Source organism: Salmo trutta, chromosome 6, assembly GCF_901001165.1.
Source record: "Salmo trutta chromosome 6, fSalTru1.1, whole genome shotgun sequence".
NCBI classification, from domain to species: domain Eukaryota; kingdom Metazoa; phylum Chordata; class Actinopteri; order Salmoniformes; family Salmonidae; genus Salmo; species Salmo trutta.
The window spans coordinates 27,353,654-27,371,285 of NC_042962.1; the positions used below are offsets into that span (position 1 = coordinate 27,353,654).

At 41.8% G+C, this 17,632-nt stretch overlaps 2 protein-coding genes across 3 annotated transcripts; both read left to right on the top strand.

Moving 5' to 3' along the window:
* The first annotated feature begins 612 nt into the window (after positions 1-612).
* LOC115195780 (tripartite motif-containing protein 16-like) lies at positions 613-4,556 on the top strand. Its single transcript, XM_029756017.1, has 6 exons — positions 613-1,302; positions 1,660-1,755; positions 2,612-2,845; positions 3,048-3,204; positions 3,352-3,411; positions 3,609-4,556. Exons 1-6 carry the CDS (start codon positions 709-711, stop codon positions 4,136-4,138), a joined length of 1,671 nt encoding a protein of 556 aa, XP_029611877.1. The 5' UTR covers positions 613-708; the 3' UTR covers positions 4,139-4,556.
* Positions 4,557-5,228: 672 nt separating this feature from the next.
* LOC115195778 (tripartite motif-containing protein 16-like protein) lies at positions 5,229-12,674 on the top strand. 2 transcript variants are annotated; one of them, XM_029756014.1, is made up of 7 exons: positions 5,230-5,907; positions 6,262-6,357; positions 10,232-10,465; positions 10,694-10,853; positions 11,001-11,060; positions 11,420-11,490; positions 12,240-12,674. In XM_029756014.1, exons 1-7 carry the CDS (start codon positions 5,314-5,316, stop codon positions 12,399-12,401), a joined length of 1,377 nt encoding a protein of 458 aa, XP_029611874.1. In that variant the 5' UTR covers positions 5,230-5,313; the 3' UTR covers positions 12,402-12,674. The 2 variants fall into 2 exon arrangements, with proteins under 2 accessions (XP_029611873.1, XP_029611874.1); XM_029756013.1 differs by having other exon boundaries at positions 5,229-5,907; positions 11,420-12,674.
* Positions 12,675-17,632: the final 4,958 nt, after the last annotated feature.

Here is a 17,632-nt window from a genome sequence, read left to right on the forward strand (position 1 = left end):
CTGCATTCATAGGCAGCTCTATTTGCCTAATTTTGAATAAAGACTCCAGATAACAGACATTGAAATAGTGATGGATTTCATTATTTCTCATCCTGCATTAATACCCTTTAGTTTATCTGGTGAACTCTAATGTAGACATCAGAAAAATAACACATTTGGTCTAGGTACACAATGTACCTTTTTATGGCTCATTGTATATTGGCTATCCATAATATTCATACTCATAATAGTATACAATGAATTCTGGACACAGAGCCTAAGCAATTATTCAATTTACATGATGTTTCAATATCCAGTATACATTTATATCTGGATAATATGTAGTAAACAGGACTTCAGGCTTCGACCAGAAAGCACTCATGTTTATTCCTGGATCACAATGCGTGTTACTGGAGCGACCCCTGAGAATAATTGTTACCTCTCTAAACATCTGGCTCTGGAGGAAAGAGTGTTGAAATAGTAGTGGGCTGGATTCCAACACATGCTGCAGAAGTATATGTCACAAAGCAGCTTAGACCTGTAAGCCAGTCTAGGCAACAGGATATTCATTTTTGCATCGGACTACACTCCTCTATCTCCCTCCCTCTAACTAACCCCACCTTCTGGCAGAACCAGGAAGTCCCTCCCACAAACTCTCTTCTGGGAAAACAAAACTTATCTGAATCTCGGTATCGTTTGTCTGTGTGAAAGTGAACAACAACCGTCCAAATGGCTCAGCAGGCAGTTCTGCTGGACCAGGACCAGTTCTGTTGTTCTGTCTGTCTGGATCTACTGAAGGAGCCAGTAGCTATTCCCTGTGGACACAGTTACTGTAGGAGCTGTATTGAGGGCTGCTGGGATCAGGATGATCTGAAGGGGGTCTACAGCTGTCCTCAGTGCAGACAGACCTTCACTCCAAGGCCTGATCTGAGAAAAAATAACATGTTGGCTGAAGTGGTGGAGAAACTGAAGAAGACAGGACTTCAGGCTGCTCCCCCTGATCTGTGCTATGCTGGACCTGGAGATGTGGCATGTGATTTCTGCACTGGGACCAGAAAGCAGAAAGCCCTCATGTCCTGTCTGATGTGTCTGGTGTCTTTCTGCAAGACTCACCTCCAGCCTCACTATAGTGTCCCTGGACTAAAGAAGCACAAGCTGGTCAAAGCCTCCACACAGCTACAGGAGAACATCTGCTCCCGTCATGACGAACTGCTAAAGATTTACTGTCGTACCGATCAGAATTGTATCTGTTGTCTGTGTATGGTGGATGATCATAAAGGCCACGATACAGTGTCAGCTGCAGCGGAGAGGACAGAGAAACAGGTTAGACCAGAATAACTTGTTGGTGACTCTGATAAACAAATAATGAAATATACAGTAGGAGAGCTGTTTGAATATGAGAAACATATCTAATTAGTTACATGATCCTCTAAATGTATCACCATTTTGCTGTAGTCACACACCCTCATTTTCTTTAGAGTCCAAAATTCAGTTTAAACTATGATATGAGTAGTGTAAAATACATCATATTTTAACTAAAATCATAGATATATAATTTTGCAAAGAGACTTCTATTAAAATGTAATTACTACCCTCTATGCGCACTATATCGTAATACTATACTATTGCACTACTGGACAAAAAAATCTTGATAGCTCAATGAACAGTGTTTCTCCATAGAGTCAGCTGGGGATGAGTCAGCAGAATCTCCAGCAGAGAATCCAGGAGAGAGAGAAGGAGCTGAAGGAGCTCCAACAGGCTGTGGAGTCTCTCAAGGTAAGTATTATTGACCAGGGCCCAGTTTTTCAAAATGTTTAATCTGGATCGGGATATATTTTTTGGTTAAATCCTCTTCAGTCAGTGTAGATTAAGGGGAGGAGACAGGTTAAAGAAGGATTCTTAAGCCTTGAAACTATTGAGACATGGATTGTGTATATGTGCCATTCAGAGTGAATGGGCAAGACAAAAGATATATGTGCCTTAGAACGGAGTATGGTAGTAGGCGACAGGCGCACCGGTTTGTGTCACGAACTGCAACGCTGCTGGGTTTTTCATGCTCAAAAGTTTCCTGTCTGTATCAAGAATGGTCCACCACCCAAAGGACATCCAGCCATATTGACACAACTGTGGGAACCATAGGACACAACATGGGCCATATCCCTGTGGAATGCTTTCAACACCTTGTAGAGTACATGCCCTGGCGAATTGAGGCTGTTCTGAGGGAAAAAGGGGGTTGCAAAATAATATTAGGAAGGTGTTCTTAATATTTTGTAAAGTCAGTGGATAGTATTTTTTATGTAGGCCTCTATGAAGGGTTCTACCTAGAACCCTTATCTTCTAGGTTTTACATTTTGTTGGAGGGTTGTGGGTAATTGTTCATCTCTCTTTGCATTAGTTCACTTACGGTTGTACCTATGATTTCGATTGTTGTTGTATTGTACTTGTATTGTTTCTGGGTTTATGTTTCTGGGTTTCGTTGGGGCGGCTAGACTGATACCATCAGTGAGAAAGCTTATTCAGATGAAAAGGCTTCTAGGTAGAACCTTAATCCTCAGCGAAAATAAAAACGTTTTCGGTAGAAATTAATTCTACTTAATATGAAGCCTTCTCTTCTTTCTTTGTGTCTTAACAGCGCTCTGCACAGGCAGCAGTGGAGGACAGTGATAGGATCTTTACTGAGCTGATCCACTCCATTGAGAGAAGGCGTTCTGAGGTGAAGGAGTTGATCAGAGACCAGGAGAAGGCTCAAGTGAGTCAAGCTGATGGACTCCTGGAGCAACTGGAGCAGGAGATAGCTGAGCTGAGGAGGAGAAACGCTGAGCTGGAGCAGCTCTCACACACAGAGGATCACATCCATTTCCTCCAGGTAACTAAACTGCTTTGATACAGGTGATACATAAATGTACTTGTTGTGAAACTGTACATTTAGTCAATTATACTTTATTTTCCATATCAGTGTTTATGTTACCTGACATTAATAAAAAATATTTGATCACAAAAAACATTGTCAATTATCTACTCTCGCTCTGTCTGTCTCTCACACTCTCTTTATCTCTGTCTCTCTCCAGAGTTATCAGTCTCTCTCCAGTCCCAGTGTCTCTTCAGACTTACACAGCATCGTTATCCATCCTCAGTGCTTTGGAGATGTGAATAAGGCTGTTTCTGATGTCAGAGAGAAACTAGAAGACGTTCTTAAAGGAGAATGGACCAAGATCTCCACCACAGGTGAGTTGAATATAATACTAACACAATACATAGTGTAAGAACACCTAGTTTAGACCAATCAGAGGTCCTATAGTCATCACTTTATACATGTACAATATGGTATGCTGATAATATTCTCTCTTTCTGGGAATGTCTGTGTGTCTGTAGTGATTTCAGTGGATGTTTTACTGCCTCCAGAGCCCAAGACTAGAGAACAGTTCTTACAATGTGAGTTTCTTCATCAAGTAACTAACGGTCTCTTTTTTCTGACACTCCTCACAAACCTTGTGATATATCAATAGTAGATACTGCTCTCATTGATCTCTGCTCTGCTGTAATCAAAGACAGGGTAGATACAGTACAGTACGTGCCTTAACTTACTGTTCTAACTCCCCTCATTGGTCTCTGCTCTGCTCTTCTCCCAGATTCCTGTCAGCTCACACTGGACCCAAGCACAGCACATAAATTCCTCTCTCTGTCTGAGGGGAACAGAAAGGTGACAGTTGTTAAGAATGTTAAAGATCCTAATCCTGATCAACCAGACAGATTCACTGATTGGTGGCAGGTGCTGTGTAGAGAGGGTCTGTCTGGTCGCTGTTACTGGGAGGTGGAGTTTCATCGTGGGACTGGTTTTATAGCAGTCTCATATAAAGACATCAGTAGAATAGGGAAGGTTAATGATTCCAGATTTGGATACAATGACAAGTCTTGGGGTTTAGAGTGCTCTAGTAATGGTTATAGTTTTAGACACAATAATGTTGACACTAAAGTGTCAGGCCCTCAGTCCTCCAGAGTAGGAGTGTACCTGGATCACAAGGCAGGTATTCTGTCCTTCTACAGCGTCTCTGACACAATGACCCTCCTCCACACAGTCAAAACCACGTTCACTAAACCCCTCTATCCTGGGATATGGATTAGGTCCGTAAATGATTCTGCTGAGCTGTGTAAACTGTAGAGTTCCCCATAGTAGAATGACGGTTAATGCTCTTTTAGTCTGGTATGTACAATTATTGTGATTGATTTAATCTTTCATTTAGTCTAGGTTTTAATCACATCCATATTGATGTATTCTCACTTTGATGAAGTCTAAACTTAAAAACGACTGCTGTATTGATGTCTTTTTTTTAATGAAAGATTATTTGTTCATTTCAATAAATTGTATTATTATTTACCTATCCTTGAATGTGAATCTGTTTAGTTTTTTAAAATCTATTTAGACCTATGTACTGCATATACTCTGATGCTGCAGATTTACTACTCAATCAACCGTCCAGCAGATGGTGATATACTGTAGATAACAATACAAATATTAAGTGTTTCTTGATTTACCTCTTGCTACTCAGCAAACCACTAAAATAAACAATATTTCCATGTGTTCGTCTTTGAGTGTTTATGCTATAAACTAAATGAGTAACTAAAGAAGATTATATTTAGCTGTGTCTGCAATGACACTGTTGGTGAATTTTTACTCCAATTTATTTAATTTCTCAATCATTAAGTAAAATGTAAGCAAGCTAGATTACTTCACTTTGGATTCACTCTTTTGAATGTTTGAATTTGTAAGTTAACTGAGGAGGACCAACTGCTACAATTTATAAAACAACCAAACAACAAACTTAGCAAGACTTGGCATTTGTCCTGTTCTGTTTCCAAACAGAATGTGATGGGTCAGGCTGTGGCCACTGCACAAAGATACTGGAAAAAAACATAGCTACATCTCATTGACTGAGCCGAGCATTTAGTCATATTTCTCTCTCAATAAACGTCTCCCTATACTACTACAGATGTATCAGTTCAAGGGTTATTTGCATGTGGACATTGAATTAACCTTTCAAATTGCTCAAAATAGCAGTTAAAATTGCACTTTCTACAATCTGCAGTATTTTTGAAAAGGTATAAGAACATGATGCAGAAGTATATGTCACAAAGCAGCTTAGACCTGTATACCAGCCTAGGCAACAGGATATTCATTTTTGCATCGGACTACATTCCTTTATCTCCCTCCCTCTAACTAACCCCACCTTCTGGCAGAACCAGGAAGTCCCTCCCACAAAGTCTCTTCTGGGAAAACGAAACTTATCTGAATCTCGGTATCGTTTGTCTGTGTGAAAGTGAACAACAACCGTCCAAATGGCTCAGCAGGCAGTTCTGCTGGACCAGGACCAGTTCTGTTGTTCTGTCTGTCTGGATCTACTGAAGGAGCCAGTAGCTATTCCCTGTGGACACAGTTACTGTAGGAGCTGTATTGAGGGCTGCTGGGATCAGGATGATCTGAAGGGGGTCTACAGCTGTCCTCAGTGCAGACAGACCTTCACTCCAAGGCCTGATCTGAGAAAAAATAACATGTTGGCTGAAGTGGTGGAGAAACTGAAGAAGACAGGACTTCATGCTGCTCCCCCTGATCTGTGCTATGCTGGACCTGGAGATGTGGCATGTGATTTCTGCACTGGGACCAGAAAGCAGAAAGCCCTCATGTCCTGTCTGGTGTGTCTGGTGTCTTCCTGCAAGACTCACCTCCAGCCTCACTATAGTGTCCCTGCACTAAAGAAGCACAAGCTGGTCAAAGCCTCCACACAGCTACAGGAGAACATCTGCTCCCGTCATGACGAACTGCTAAAGATTTACTGTCGTACCGATCAGAATTGTATCTGTTATCTGTGTATGGTGGATGATCATAAAGGCCATGATACAGTGTCAGCTGCAGCGGAGAGGACCGAGAAACAGGTTAGACCAGAATAACTTGTTGGTCACTCTGATAAACAAATAATTGAATATACAGTAGGAGAGCTGTTTGAATATGAGATAAACATATATAATTAGTTACATGAAAAATAATCTCTAAATGTATCATAATTTGCTGTAGTTATACACCATCATTTTCTTTTGAGTCCAAAGTTCAGATTATGCTATATGATATGAGTACCGTAAACAACCATAATAATTCAACTCAAATCATAGATATATAATTTTGCAAAGGGACATCTATTACAATATAATTCCTACTAAATCATAATACTATACTATTGCACTACTGGACAAATAAATATTGATAGCTCAATGAACAGTGTTTCTTCATAGAGTCAGCTGGGGATGAGTCAGCAGAATCTCCAGCAGAGAATCCAGGAAAGAGAGAAGGAGCTGAAGGAGCTCCAACAGGCTGTGGAGTCTCTCAAGGTAAGTTTTATTGACCAGGGACCAGTTTAAAAAAAAGTAATATGGATCATTATAATCCAGATTCTGTAGTGATATTATTTATTTTTTGAATTCATGATCAGATCTCTCTACCTGTTTTTTGGGCCAGTTTACTGGACTGGTTATGGTACTACTTCAACACTGTCATAGGGAAACAGAGATGAGTAAACTAAATGCATAAAGGTACCTAGATTAAGGGAGAGACATTTAACAACTGACCTCATACCTATTATGCGGTTAATTTAATGAACCTTTGTTTTTCAGATGTTAGAAAGTTTTTAGTTAGTTACATTGAAATGTATTCAAATTTCAATCCATCCTGAACCCACTGGTTCCAGTGGAATTAAGATAATCAACATTTTTGGCATCAAAACTATCCTAATCACTACCTTTGAGATTAGAAAAATGCAAAAGCTGCTTTTAATCCTGATTAAAGGTCAGATTGCATTACCACATTCAAATATATAAAATGGCGCCGGAGAAGAAGGCAGACGTTTTAACGTGCCCCCAACCGAGTGTGGTTTTTTTTGTTTTTTTTTTGCGTTGTTTGTAACTTATTTTTGTACTTATTTTGTACATAATGTTGCCGCTACCGTCTCTTATGACCTGAAAGAACTTCTGGACATCAGTACTGCGATTACTGCGACTTTGTTTCCTTCAACGTGTCTGACGAGGCCGACGCGAACAATATACTGCTTTCGATATACTGCTTTCTTGGGAACATGCCTTGATCCCCCAGGATTTGAGTGAAGAGGAGTTGGAGAAAAATGGGTCGGAGAACGGGCTGCATTCTGAGAATTCGTAGGCGATCGAATAAACCCTCACTTCCTTCCATTCTGCTAGCAAGCCTGCAATCTTTGGACAATAAAATAGATGACCTATGCGGAAGATTAAACTACCAATGGGACATTCAATACTGTAATATGTTATGCTTCATGGAGACGTGGTTGAACGACGACACTATCAACATACATCTGGCTGGTTATACGCTGCATCGACAGGATAGAACAGCGGCGTCTGGTAAGACAAAGGGCGGCGGACTATGTATTTTTGTAAATAACAGCTGGTGCCCGATATCTAAGGAAGTTTCGAGCTATTGCTCGCCTAAGGTAGAGTATCTCATGATAAACTGTAGACCACACTACCTACCTAGAGAGTTTTCATCTGTATTTTTCGTAGCTGTTTACATACCGCCACAGTCATAAGCTGGCACTAAGACAGCATTGAATGAGCTGTAGAAAACGCTCACCCAGAGGTGGCGCCCTAGTAGCTGGGGACTTTAATGCAGGGAAGCTTAAATCCGTTTTACCAAATTTCTATCAACATGTTAAATGTACAACCAGAAGGTAAAAAAACGCGACCACCTGTACTCCACACAGAAAGACGCATACAAAGCTCGCCCTCCATCTGACCATAATTCTATCCTTCTGATTCCTGCCTATAGGCAAAAATTAAAGCAGTAAGCACCAGTGACAAGATCAATAAAAAAGTGGTCAGATGAATTAGATGATAAGCTACAGGACTGTTTTGCTAGCAAAGACTGGAATATGTTCCGGGATTCCTACGATGGCATTGAGGAGTACACGACATCAGTCATTGGCTTCATCAATAAGTGAATCGATGACGTCGTCCCACAGCGACCATACGTACATACCCCAACCAGAAGCCATGGATTACAGGCAACATCCGCACTGAGCTAAAGGATAGAGCTGCCGCTTTCAAGCAGCGAGACTCTAACCCAGAAGCTCATAAGAAATCCCACTATGCCCTCCGACAAACCATCAAACAGGCAAAGCGTCAATACAGGACTAAGATCGAATCGTACTACACCGGATCTGACACTCGTCAGATGTGGCAGTTCTTGCAAACCATTACAGACTACAAAGGGAAGCACAGCCGAGAGCTGCTCAGTGACAAGAGCCAACCAGATGAGCTAAACTACTTCTATGCTCGCTTCGAGGCAAATAACACTGAAACATGCATGAGAGCACCAGCTGTTCTGGAAGACTGTGTGATCACGCTCTCTGCAGCCTATGTGAGTAAGACCTTTAAACAGGTCACATTCACAAGGCCACAGGGCCAGATGGATTACGAGGACGTGTACTACGAGCATTAGCTTACCAACCCGCAAGTGTCTTCACTGACATTTTCAACCTCTACCTGTCCGAGTCTGTAATACCAACATATTTTAAGCAGACCACCATAGTGCCTGTGCCCAAGAATACTAAGGTAACCTGCCTACTAAGGTAACCTGCCTGCAGCACTCACGTCTGTAGCCATGAAGTGCTTCAAAAGGCTGGTCATGGCTCACATCAACACCACTATCCCAGAAACCCTAGATCCACTCCAATTTGCATATCACCCCAACAGATCCACAGATGATGGAATCTCTATTGCACTCCACACTGCCCTTTCCCACCTGGACAAAAGGAACACCTACGTGTGTCAGCGGGTGTATTAGAGGCGAAGTCAGGTGCAGGAGAGTAGAGTGATATAAACAGGCACCCTTTTATTTTAGTTCCAAAAACGAGAGCACTACATAAATCAAATGCGCTCAAAACACGGAACATAACAAAAGTAAAGCTCGTAATAAAACACCACAATAACATGAAACAATTACACACAAAACATGATGGGAAACAGAGGGTTAAATACAAGTAGATTGATTGGGGAAATGAAAACCAGGTGTGTATGGAAACAAGACAAGACAAATGGATATATGAAAAATGGAGCGGCGATGGCTAGAAAGCCGGTGACGTCGATCGCCGAACGCCGCCCTAACAAGGAGAGGAGCCGACTCCGGAGGAAGTCGTGACAACGTGAGCATGCTATTCATTGACTACAGCTTAGTATTCAACACCACAGTGCCCTCAAAGCTCATTACTAAGCTAAGGACCCCGGGACAAAACACCCCCCTCTGCAACTGGATCCCGGACTTCCTGACGGGCCGCCCCCTGGTGGTAAGGGTAGGTAACAACACATCTGCCACGCTGATCCTCAACACAGGGGACCCTCAGGGGTGTATGCTTAGTCCCCTCCTGTACTCACAGTTCACCCATGACTGCATGGCCAAGCACGACTCCAACACCCTTATTAAGTTTGCCGACGACACAACAGTGGTAGGCCTGATCACCGACAATGATGAGTCAGCCTATAGGGAGGAGGTCGGAGACCTGGCAGTGTGGTGCCAAGATAACAACCTCTCCCTCAACGTGATCAAGACAAAGGAGATGATTGTGGCCTACAGAAAAAGGAGGACCGAGCATGCCCCCATTCTCATCAACAGGGCTGTAGTGGAGCAACTTCAAGTTCTTTGGTGTCCACATCACCAACAAGCTATCATGGTCCAAACACACCAAGACAGTCTTAAAGAGGGCACGACAATGCCTATTCCACCTCATAAGACTAAAAAGATTTGGCATGGGTCCTCAGATCCTCAAAAAGTTCTACAGCTGCACCATCGACAGCATCCTGACTGGTTGCATCACTGCCTGGTACGGCAACTGCTCGGCCTCTGACTGCAAGGCACTACAGAGGGTAGTGCGTACGGCCCAGTACATCACTGGGGCCAAGCTTCCTGCCATCCAGGACCTCTATACCAGGCGGTGTCAGAGGAAGGCCCAAAAAATTGTCAAAGACTGAAGCCACCCTAGTCATAGACTTGTCTCTCTGCTACTGCACGGCAAGTTGTACCGGAGCACCAAGTCTAGGTCCAAAAGGCTTCTTAACAGCTTCTACCCCCAAGCCATAAGACTCCTGAATAGCTATTCAAATGCCTACCCAGACTATTTGCATTGTATGCAAAGAACAGGGATTCCCCACTTTTACCTTCTCTTCTCTCTTTGTGTCTGAACAGCACTCTGCACAGGCAGCAGTGGAGGACAGTGATAGGATCTTTACTGAGCTGATCCACTCCATTGAGAGAAGGCGCTCTGAGTTGAAGGAGTTGATCAGAGCTCAGGAGAAGGCTCAAGTGAGTCAAGCTGATGGACTCCTGGAGCAACTGGAGCAGGAGATAGCTGAGCTGAGGAGGAGAAACGCTGAGCTGGAGCAGCTCTCACACACAGAGGATCACATCCATTTCCTCCAGGTAACTAAACTGCCTTGATACAGGTGATACAGAAATAAACTTCTTGTGAAACTGTACATTTTGTCAATTATACTCTATTCTCTATATCATTATTCATGTTTTCTGACATCAATAAAAAAACATATGATCACAAAATACATTGTGTCAGTCATCTGCTCTCTCTCTGTCTCTCTTCTTTCGCTCTCTCTCACTCTCTCTCTCTCTCACACTCTCTCTGTCTCTCTCCAGAGTTATCAGTCCCTCTCCAGTCCCAGTGTCTCTTCATACTTACCCAGCATTGTTATACGTCCTCTTCAGTACTTTGGAGGTGTGAATAAGGCTGTTTCTGATGTCAGAGGGAAACTAGAATACTTCCTTAAAGGAGAATGGACCAAGATCTCCACCACAGGTGAGTTGAAAATAATACTAACACAATACATAGTTTAAGAACACCTAGTTTAGACCAATCAGAGGTCTTATAGTCATTACTTTATACATGTGCAATATGGTATGCTGATAATATTCTCTCTTTCTGGGAATGTCTGTGTGTTTGTAGTGAATTCAGTGGATGTTTTACTGCCTCCAAAGCTCACGACTAGAGAACAGTTCTTACAATGTGAGTTTCTTCATCAAGTAACTAACGGTTTCTTTTTTCTGACACTCCTCACAAACCTTGTTATATATCAATAGTAGATACTGCTCTCATTGATCTCTGCTCTGCTGTAATCAAAGACAAGGTAGATACAGTACAGTATGTGCCTTAACTTACTGTTCTAACTCCTCTCATTGATCTCTGCTCTGCTGTAATCAAAGACAGGGTAGATACAGTACAGTATGTGCCTTAACTTACTGTTCTAACTCCCCTCATTGATCTCTGCTCTGCTGTAATCAAAGACAGGGTAGATACAGTACAGTATGTGCCTTAACTTACTGTTCTAACTCCCCTCATTGGTCTCTGCTCTGCTCTTGTCCCAGATTCCCGTCAGCTCACACTGGACCCAAACACAGCCCAGAAATCCCTCTCTCTGTCTGAGGGGAACAGCAAGGTGACAGTTGTTAATGCTGTTAACGATCCAAATCCTGACCATCCGGACAGATTCACTGGTTGGTGGCAGGTCCTGTGTAGAGAGGGTCTGTCTGGACGCTGTTACTGGGAGGTGGAGTTTCATCATGGGACTGTTTTTATAGCAGTCTCATATAAAGACATCAGTAGAATAGGGATGGTTAATGATTCCAGATTTGGATACAATGACAGGTCTTGGGGTTTAGAGTGCTCTAGTAATGGTTATAGTTTCAGACACAATAATATTGAGACTAAAGTGTCAGGCCCTCAGTCCTCCAGAGTAGGAGTGTACCTGGATCACAAGGCAGGTATTCTGTCCTTCTACAGTGTCTCTGACACAATGACCCTCCTCCACACAGTCAAAACCACGTTCACTAAACCCCTCTATCCTGGGATATGGATTAGGTGCAAAAATTATTCTGCTGAGCTGTGTGAACTACAGATTTATTTCGCCTCTAGATTAAACTACATATTAGAATGATGGTAATTGCTCTTTTAGTCTGGTATGTACAATTATTTTTGGAGTGATTGAATCTTTAATTTAGTATAGGTTTTAATCACATTCATATTGATCTATTCTCTCTTTGATTAAGTCTAAACTAAACTACTGCTCCCACGAGAGGGCAGGCTGCTCCCACGGACAGTTGCCCAGCCGGGCATGTGAGTCAAGGTGATCAGAGGCAATTAAGCACAGCTGACGGTACTAATGAGTTATTCTTTTTCCCCTACAAGAGAGAGGAGGGAACCGGCAGAGAGGGGAGAAAGAAAACACTGTCTCATTCAATAAATGAGTTGATGTACATGTCGGAAGGGAGAAGAAGGAGACAAACTACCAATTGGGAAAGGCCATCACAGATCCGGACCACCAGCCGAAGGGAGCTCTCCACGGACTAATCGTTTAGGTGGTGACACACCCGTGATTTATGTTATAGTTTAAAGATACTCTCTTTATGTTCCTTGTTCTTGTAAAGAAGAAGATTTGTGTTTTCCTTGGGAGATCATCCTTGATTGTGTTGGATTGTTTAAGAGGAAAGAAATACCTCGGAGAACTTTGTTCAATTAAGAAAACCTGCTCCTGACTCGTTTATTCCACCTTTCCGCTTTAGAGCAACCTCAAAGGACCTGGTCCGCTCACAATAATAAAAAATGGTTTGTTCATTTCAATAAGTTGTATTATTTACCTATTGATCCTTGAATTTGAATCCGTTTCATTTTCTGAAATCTATGTAGGCCTATGTACTGTTAGCTTCTAGCTTGAAATATACTTATTCATGTTACCATACTAGAACTTATTGATTACTGTACATGTATAAGGAATGTACAGGTTGGGGTCAATGGAGGGTGGATAAAAACTAGGTGTATGGAAAGTTACTGAGTAAGGAAGGGGGAGTGCAGAAGGGGGAGTGCAGAAAGTTTACATTCTGTACAAAGATGGTATTGTTAAATCTTATGGCTCCTAAGGAGGGAGGCAAAGGACACTGATAAGGTAGGACAGCCGTGGATTAGGGAGGAGTGAGGAATTCGGCCCGAGGTCAGGTCAGATGAAGTGAAAAGGAACAGTCCTATTTCACACATATACTTCCACACCCATGAAGGTTCTACCATGAGGCAGGGCCATGACTACACCAGTGAGAGGAACCAATGAAGTTCCTGACTAGCAACAGAGATGTATTGGCTGTCTAGATGTGCAAGGAGTTGAGTCCGCCTAGAAGGAGGGTATAAATATACAGTACCAGTTAAACGTTTGGACACACCTACTCATTCTTCTTTATTTTTACTATTTTCTACATTGTAGAATAATTGTGACATCAAAACTATGAAATAACACACATGGAATCATGTAGTAACCAAAAAAGTGTTAAACAAATCAAAATGTATTTTATATTTGAGGTTCTTCAAAGTAGCCACCCTTTGCCTTGATGACAGCATTGCATATACTTAGTTCAACTGTCACACTCCATTAGAACCCAAAATATAAGCTTGTTTTATTCCAATGTTTGTAAACATTGTAAACGTAAACAAACACTGTATAGCCTCATAACATGGTTAAAACAATTTTGATATCATGGATGGTCAGTCCTTGCATCCATAGCTCTCTCTATTAATCTGAGGGTGGTTACATTTCTCCAGGCCCATCCCTCAGCTTTTTACCAAAACAGTGGCGGGGCGCCCATTTGGTTATTGTTTCATCTGTGGATTTACCCTTTAAACAGCTGCATATTATCAAGATATCAAAGTGTCACCAACAAAAGGTATACAATAGGCCTATGTATGAAATGTATGCATTCACTACTGTAAGTCGCTCTGGATAAGAGCGTCTGCTAAATGACTAAAATGTAAAAAATGTAAATGTCTATAGCAAATGCTGCATATTGCATTCATTTTTCACATGTAAAAGCACTTTCCAGTAGTGCTCAAAGCATGCCATTCCATGAGCGCAGCATTTATTTTTCCACCCGAATCAATGAGACCAATCAGTCCTCCATGACAACAAAATCATAAACAGAGTAGGGCTGGCTAATAAATCCTTCGTTTTGGGGTTATGCTGAGGTAAAACAATTTGGTTAATCTATACTTCCATAGTTCCCGAGTGGCGCAGTGGTCCAAGGCACTGGCTCTCCGTGCTAGAGGCGTCACTACAGACGCTGGTTCGATTCCAGGCTGTATCACAACCGGCCGTGATTGGGAGTCCCATAGGGCGGCGCACAATTAGCCCAGCGTCGTTAGGGTTTGGCCAGGGTAGACCGTCATTGTAAATAAGAATTTGTTTTTAACTGACTTGCCTAGTTAAATAAAGGTAAAAAATATAAATATTTCCAAGTCCTATTCTTGAAGATCAAGGGGTATAACATTTATTGGAATGACTGGAATTCTGTTAGACTTTGGTTTTTAATGTAAAGATATAATTTAATTGCATTATTATATGTAGTAGAAAGCTTTGGGTTAGAAGAAGCCTACATAACCAACCCATGAAGTAAAATGTAACATCTATATATGGCCAGCTATGTAAACTTTAGTATTGATTTATCCTACAATAGATGTCGTTCATTTGGTAACATACATTTTTGTCTTCTTCTAATGCCTGTTAATAAGGGGAAAGTAATCTAAAAGTAATTGAATGTCATCAGATTGTTACTGAGGTTGGGTAATCCAAAAGTTACGTTACTGATTACAATTTTGGACAGGTAACTAGTAACTGTAATGGATTACATTTAGAAAGTAACCTACCCAACCCTGACTACAGATGTATCATATCAAGGGTTATTTGCATATAAACATTGAATTAACCTTTTAAATGGCTCAAAATAGGAGTTAATCTTGCACTTTTTACAATCTCCAGTTTTTTTTAAAAGGTATGGGAACATGCTACATTCATAGACAGTTCTATTTGCCTCTCATTTTGAATAAAAGACTGAGTGAGTGAGTAATCCCCCTCTACCATCTGTCCTATTAGCCAACAGGCAATCATTGGATAACAAAATGGATGAGCTCCGATCAAGACTATCCTTCCAACAGGACATTAAAAACTGCAATATCTTAAGTTTCATCGAGTCGTGGCCTCCGGTAAGACAAGGGGTGGTGGTCTATGTCTATTTGTAAATAACAGCTGGTGCACAAAATCTAATATTAAGGAAGTCTCAAGGTTTTGCATCTCATGACCACACTATTTACCAAGAGAGTTTTCATCTATATTTTTTGTAGCTGTCTGTTTACCACCACAAACCGATGCTGGCACTAAGATGGCACTCAACGAGCTGTATAAGGTCATAAGCAAACAAGAAAATGCTCATCCAGAGGCGGCGCTCCTAGTGGCTGGGGACTTTAATGCAGGGAAACTTAAATCCGTTGTACCTCATTTCTAACAGCATGTTAAATGTGCAACCAGAGCGAAAAGAACTTGAGACCACATTTATTCCACACACAGATACGCGAACAAAGCTCAGTCTCGCCCTCCATTTGGCAAATCTGACCATAACTCTATCCTCCTGATTCCTGTTAACAAGTCAAAACTAAAGCAGGAAGTACCAGTGACTCGCTAAATAAGGATGTGGTCAGATGACGCAGATGCTAAGCTACAGGACTGTTTTGCTAGCACAAACTGGAATATGTCCCGGGATTCTTCCCATGGCATTGAGGACTACACCACATCAATCACTGGCTTCATCAGTAAGTACATTGATGACGTCCCCACAATGACCGTATGTACATACCCCAACCAGAAGCCATCGATTACAGGCAACATCCGCACTGAGCTAAAGGGTAGAGCATCTGCCACGTTGATCCTCAATACCGGGATGGGTGCTCAATCCCCTCATGTACTCCCTGTTCACCCATGACTGCATGGCCAAGCACGACTCCAACACCATCATTAAGTTTGCCGACGACACAACAGTGGTAGGCCTGATCACCGACAACAGAGACCTGGCAGTGTGGTGCCAAGATAACAACCTCTCTCTCAACGTGATCAAGACAAAGGAGATGATTGTGGACTACAGAAAAAGGAGGACCGATCATGCCCCCATTCTCATCGATGGGGCTTTGGTGGAGCAGGTCGAGAGCTTCAAGTTCGTTGGTGTCCATATCACCAACAAACTATCATGGTCCAAACACACCAAGACAGTTGTGAAGAAGGCACGACAATGCCTATCATCCCTCAGGAGACTGAAATTATTTGGCATGAGTCCTCAGATCCTCAAAAAGATCTACAGCTGCACCATCGAGAGCATCCTAACTGGTTGCATCACTGCCTGGTATGGAAGGCACTACAAGGGGTAGTGTGTACGGCCCAGTACATCACTGGGGTCATGCTTCCTGCCATCCAGGACCTCTATACCAGGCGGTGTCAGAGGAAGACCCCAAAAATTGCCAAAGACTCTAGCAACCGTAGTCATGGAGTGTTTTCTCTGCTACTGCACGGCAAGTTGTACCGGAGCGCCAAGTCTAAGTCCAAAAGGCTTCTTAACAGCTTCTACCCCCAAGCCATAAGACTCCTGAACAGCTAATGAAATGGCTACCCTGACTTTTTGCATTGTCCCCGCCCCCCACCCCCATTTTTACGCTGCTGCTACTCTCTGTTAATTATCAATGCATTGTCACCTTACCTCTACCTACATGCACATTTTACCTCAATTACCTTGACTAACCAATGCCTCCACACATTGACTCTGTACCTGTAACCCCTGTATATAGCCTCTCTACTGTTATATTATTGTTGCTCCTTTTTTCTTATTTTTAAATAGTATTTTACTTTATTTCTTGATCGCATTGTTGGTTAAGGGCTTGTAAGTAAGTATTTCACTGTAAGGTCTACACCTGTTGTATTTGGCGCATGTGACAAATAACATTTGATTTGATTTGAATACTGTAGTACTTACTATTTAATTATATAGAAACTGTAGTATACTGTAGAATACTATACTAAACACTGTAGTATCAGTTGATCATGTGTAGTACTTATTATAAAGTGTTGTAGTGTACTGAAATACTATTGTGAATACTTCAGCATTATCCTCCCAAAAACCACTGTAGTAAATAATAACACAATTGTATTTGTCACTTTACCGTGAAACGCTTACTTATGTGCACTTTCCCAACAATGCAGAGTTAAAAAGTATGAAAAATGTGCTAATAAAAAAAGGAAATAGTAACACAATAAAATAACAATAACGAGGCTTCATGCAAGGAACACCGGTACCCAGTCAATGCGCATAGGTACGAGTTACTTGAGGTAACTGAGGTAATATAAACTGAGTGTACAAAACATTAAGGACACCTGCTCTATCCATGATATAGACTGACCAGACACAGAGGCAAATCAATCATTCACTTTACATTATGTTTCAATATCCAGTATACATTTATATCTGGATAATATGTAGTAAACAGGACTTCAGGCTTTGACCAGAAAGCCCTCATGTTTAGTCCTGGATTACAATGCATGTTACTGGTTCAACCCCTGAGAATAATTGTCACCTCTCTAAATATATGGCTCTGGAGGAAAGTGTGTTGAAATAGCAGTGGACTGGATTCCAACACATGCTGCAGAAGTAAATGTCGCAAAGCAGCTTAGACCCCTAAACAACCCTAGGCCACAGGATATTCATTATTGCATTGGACTACATTCC

Bases quoted from the DNA above. Each gene is read 5' to 3' on its own strand.
- LOC115195780 (XM_029756017.1), top strand. From the start codon at position 709: ATGGCTCAGCAGGCAGTTCTGCTGGACCAGGACCAGTTCTGTTGTTCT. The intron at 1,303-1,659 runs GTTAGACCAGAA...GTTTCTCCATAG, and splicing joins CGGAGAGGACAGAGAAACAG to AGTCAGCTGGGGATGAGTCA. The intron at 2,846-3,047 runs GTAACTAAACTG...GTCTCTCTCCAG, and splicing joins ATCACATCCATTTCCTCCAG to AGTTATCAGTCTCTCTCCAG.
- LOC115195778 (XM_029756013.1), top strand. From the start codon at position 5,314: ATGGCTCAGCAGGCAGTTCTGCTGGACCAGGACCAGTTCTGTTGTTCT. The intron at 6,358-10,231 runs GTAAGTTTTATT...GTGTCTGAACAG, and splicing joins AGGCTGTGGAGTCTCTCAAG to CACTCTGCACAGGCAGCAGT. The intron at 10,466-10,693 runs GTAACTAAACTG...GTCTCTCTCCAG, and splicing joins ATCACATCCATTTCCTCCAG to AGTTATCAGTCCCTCTCCAG.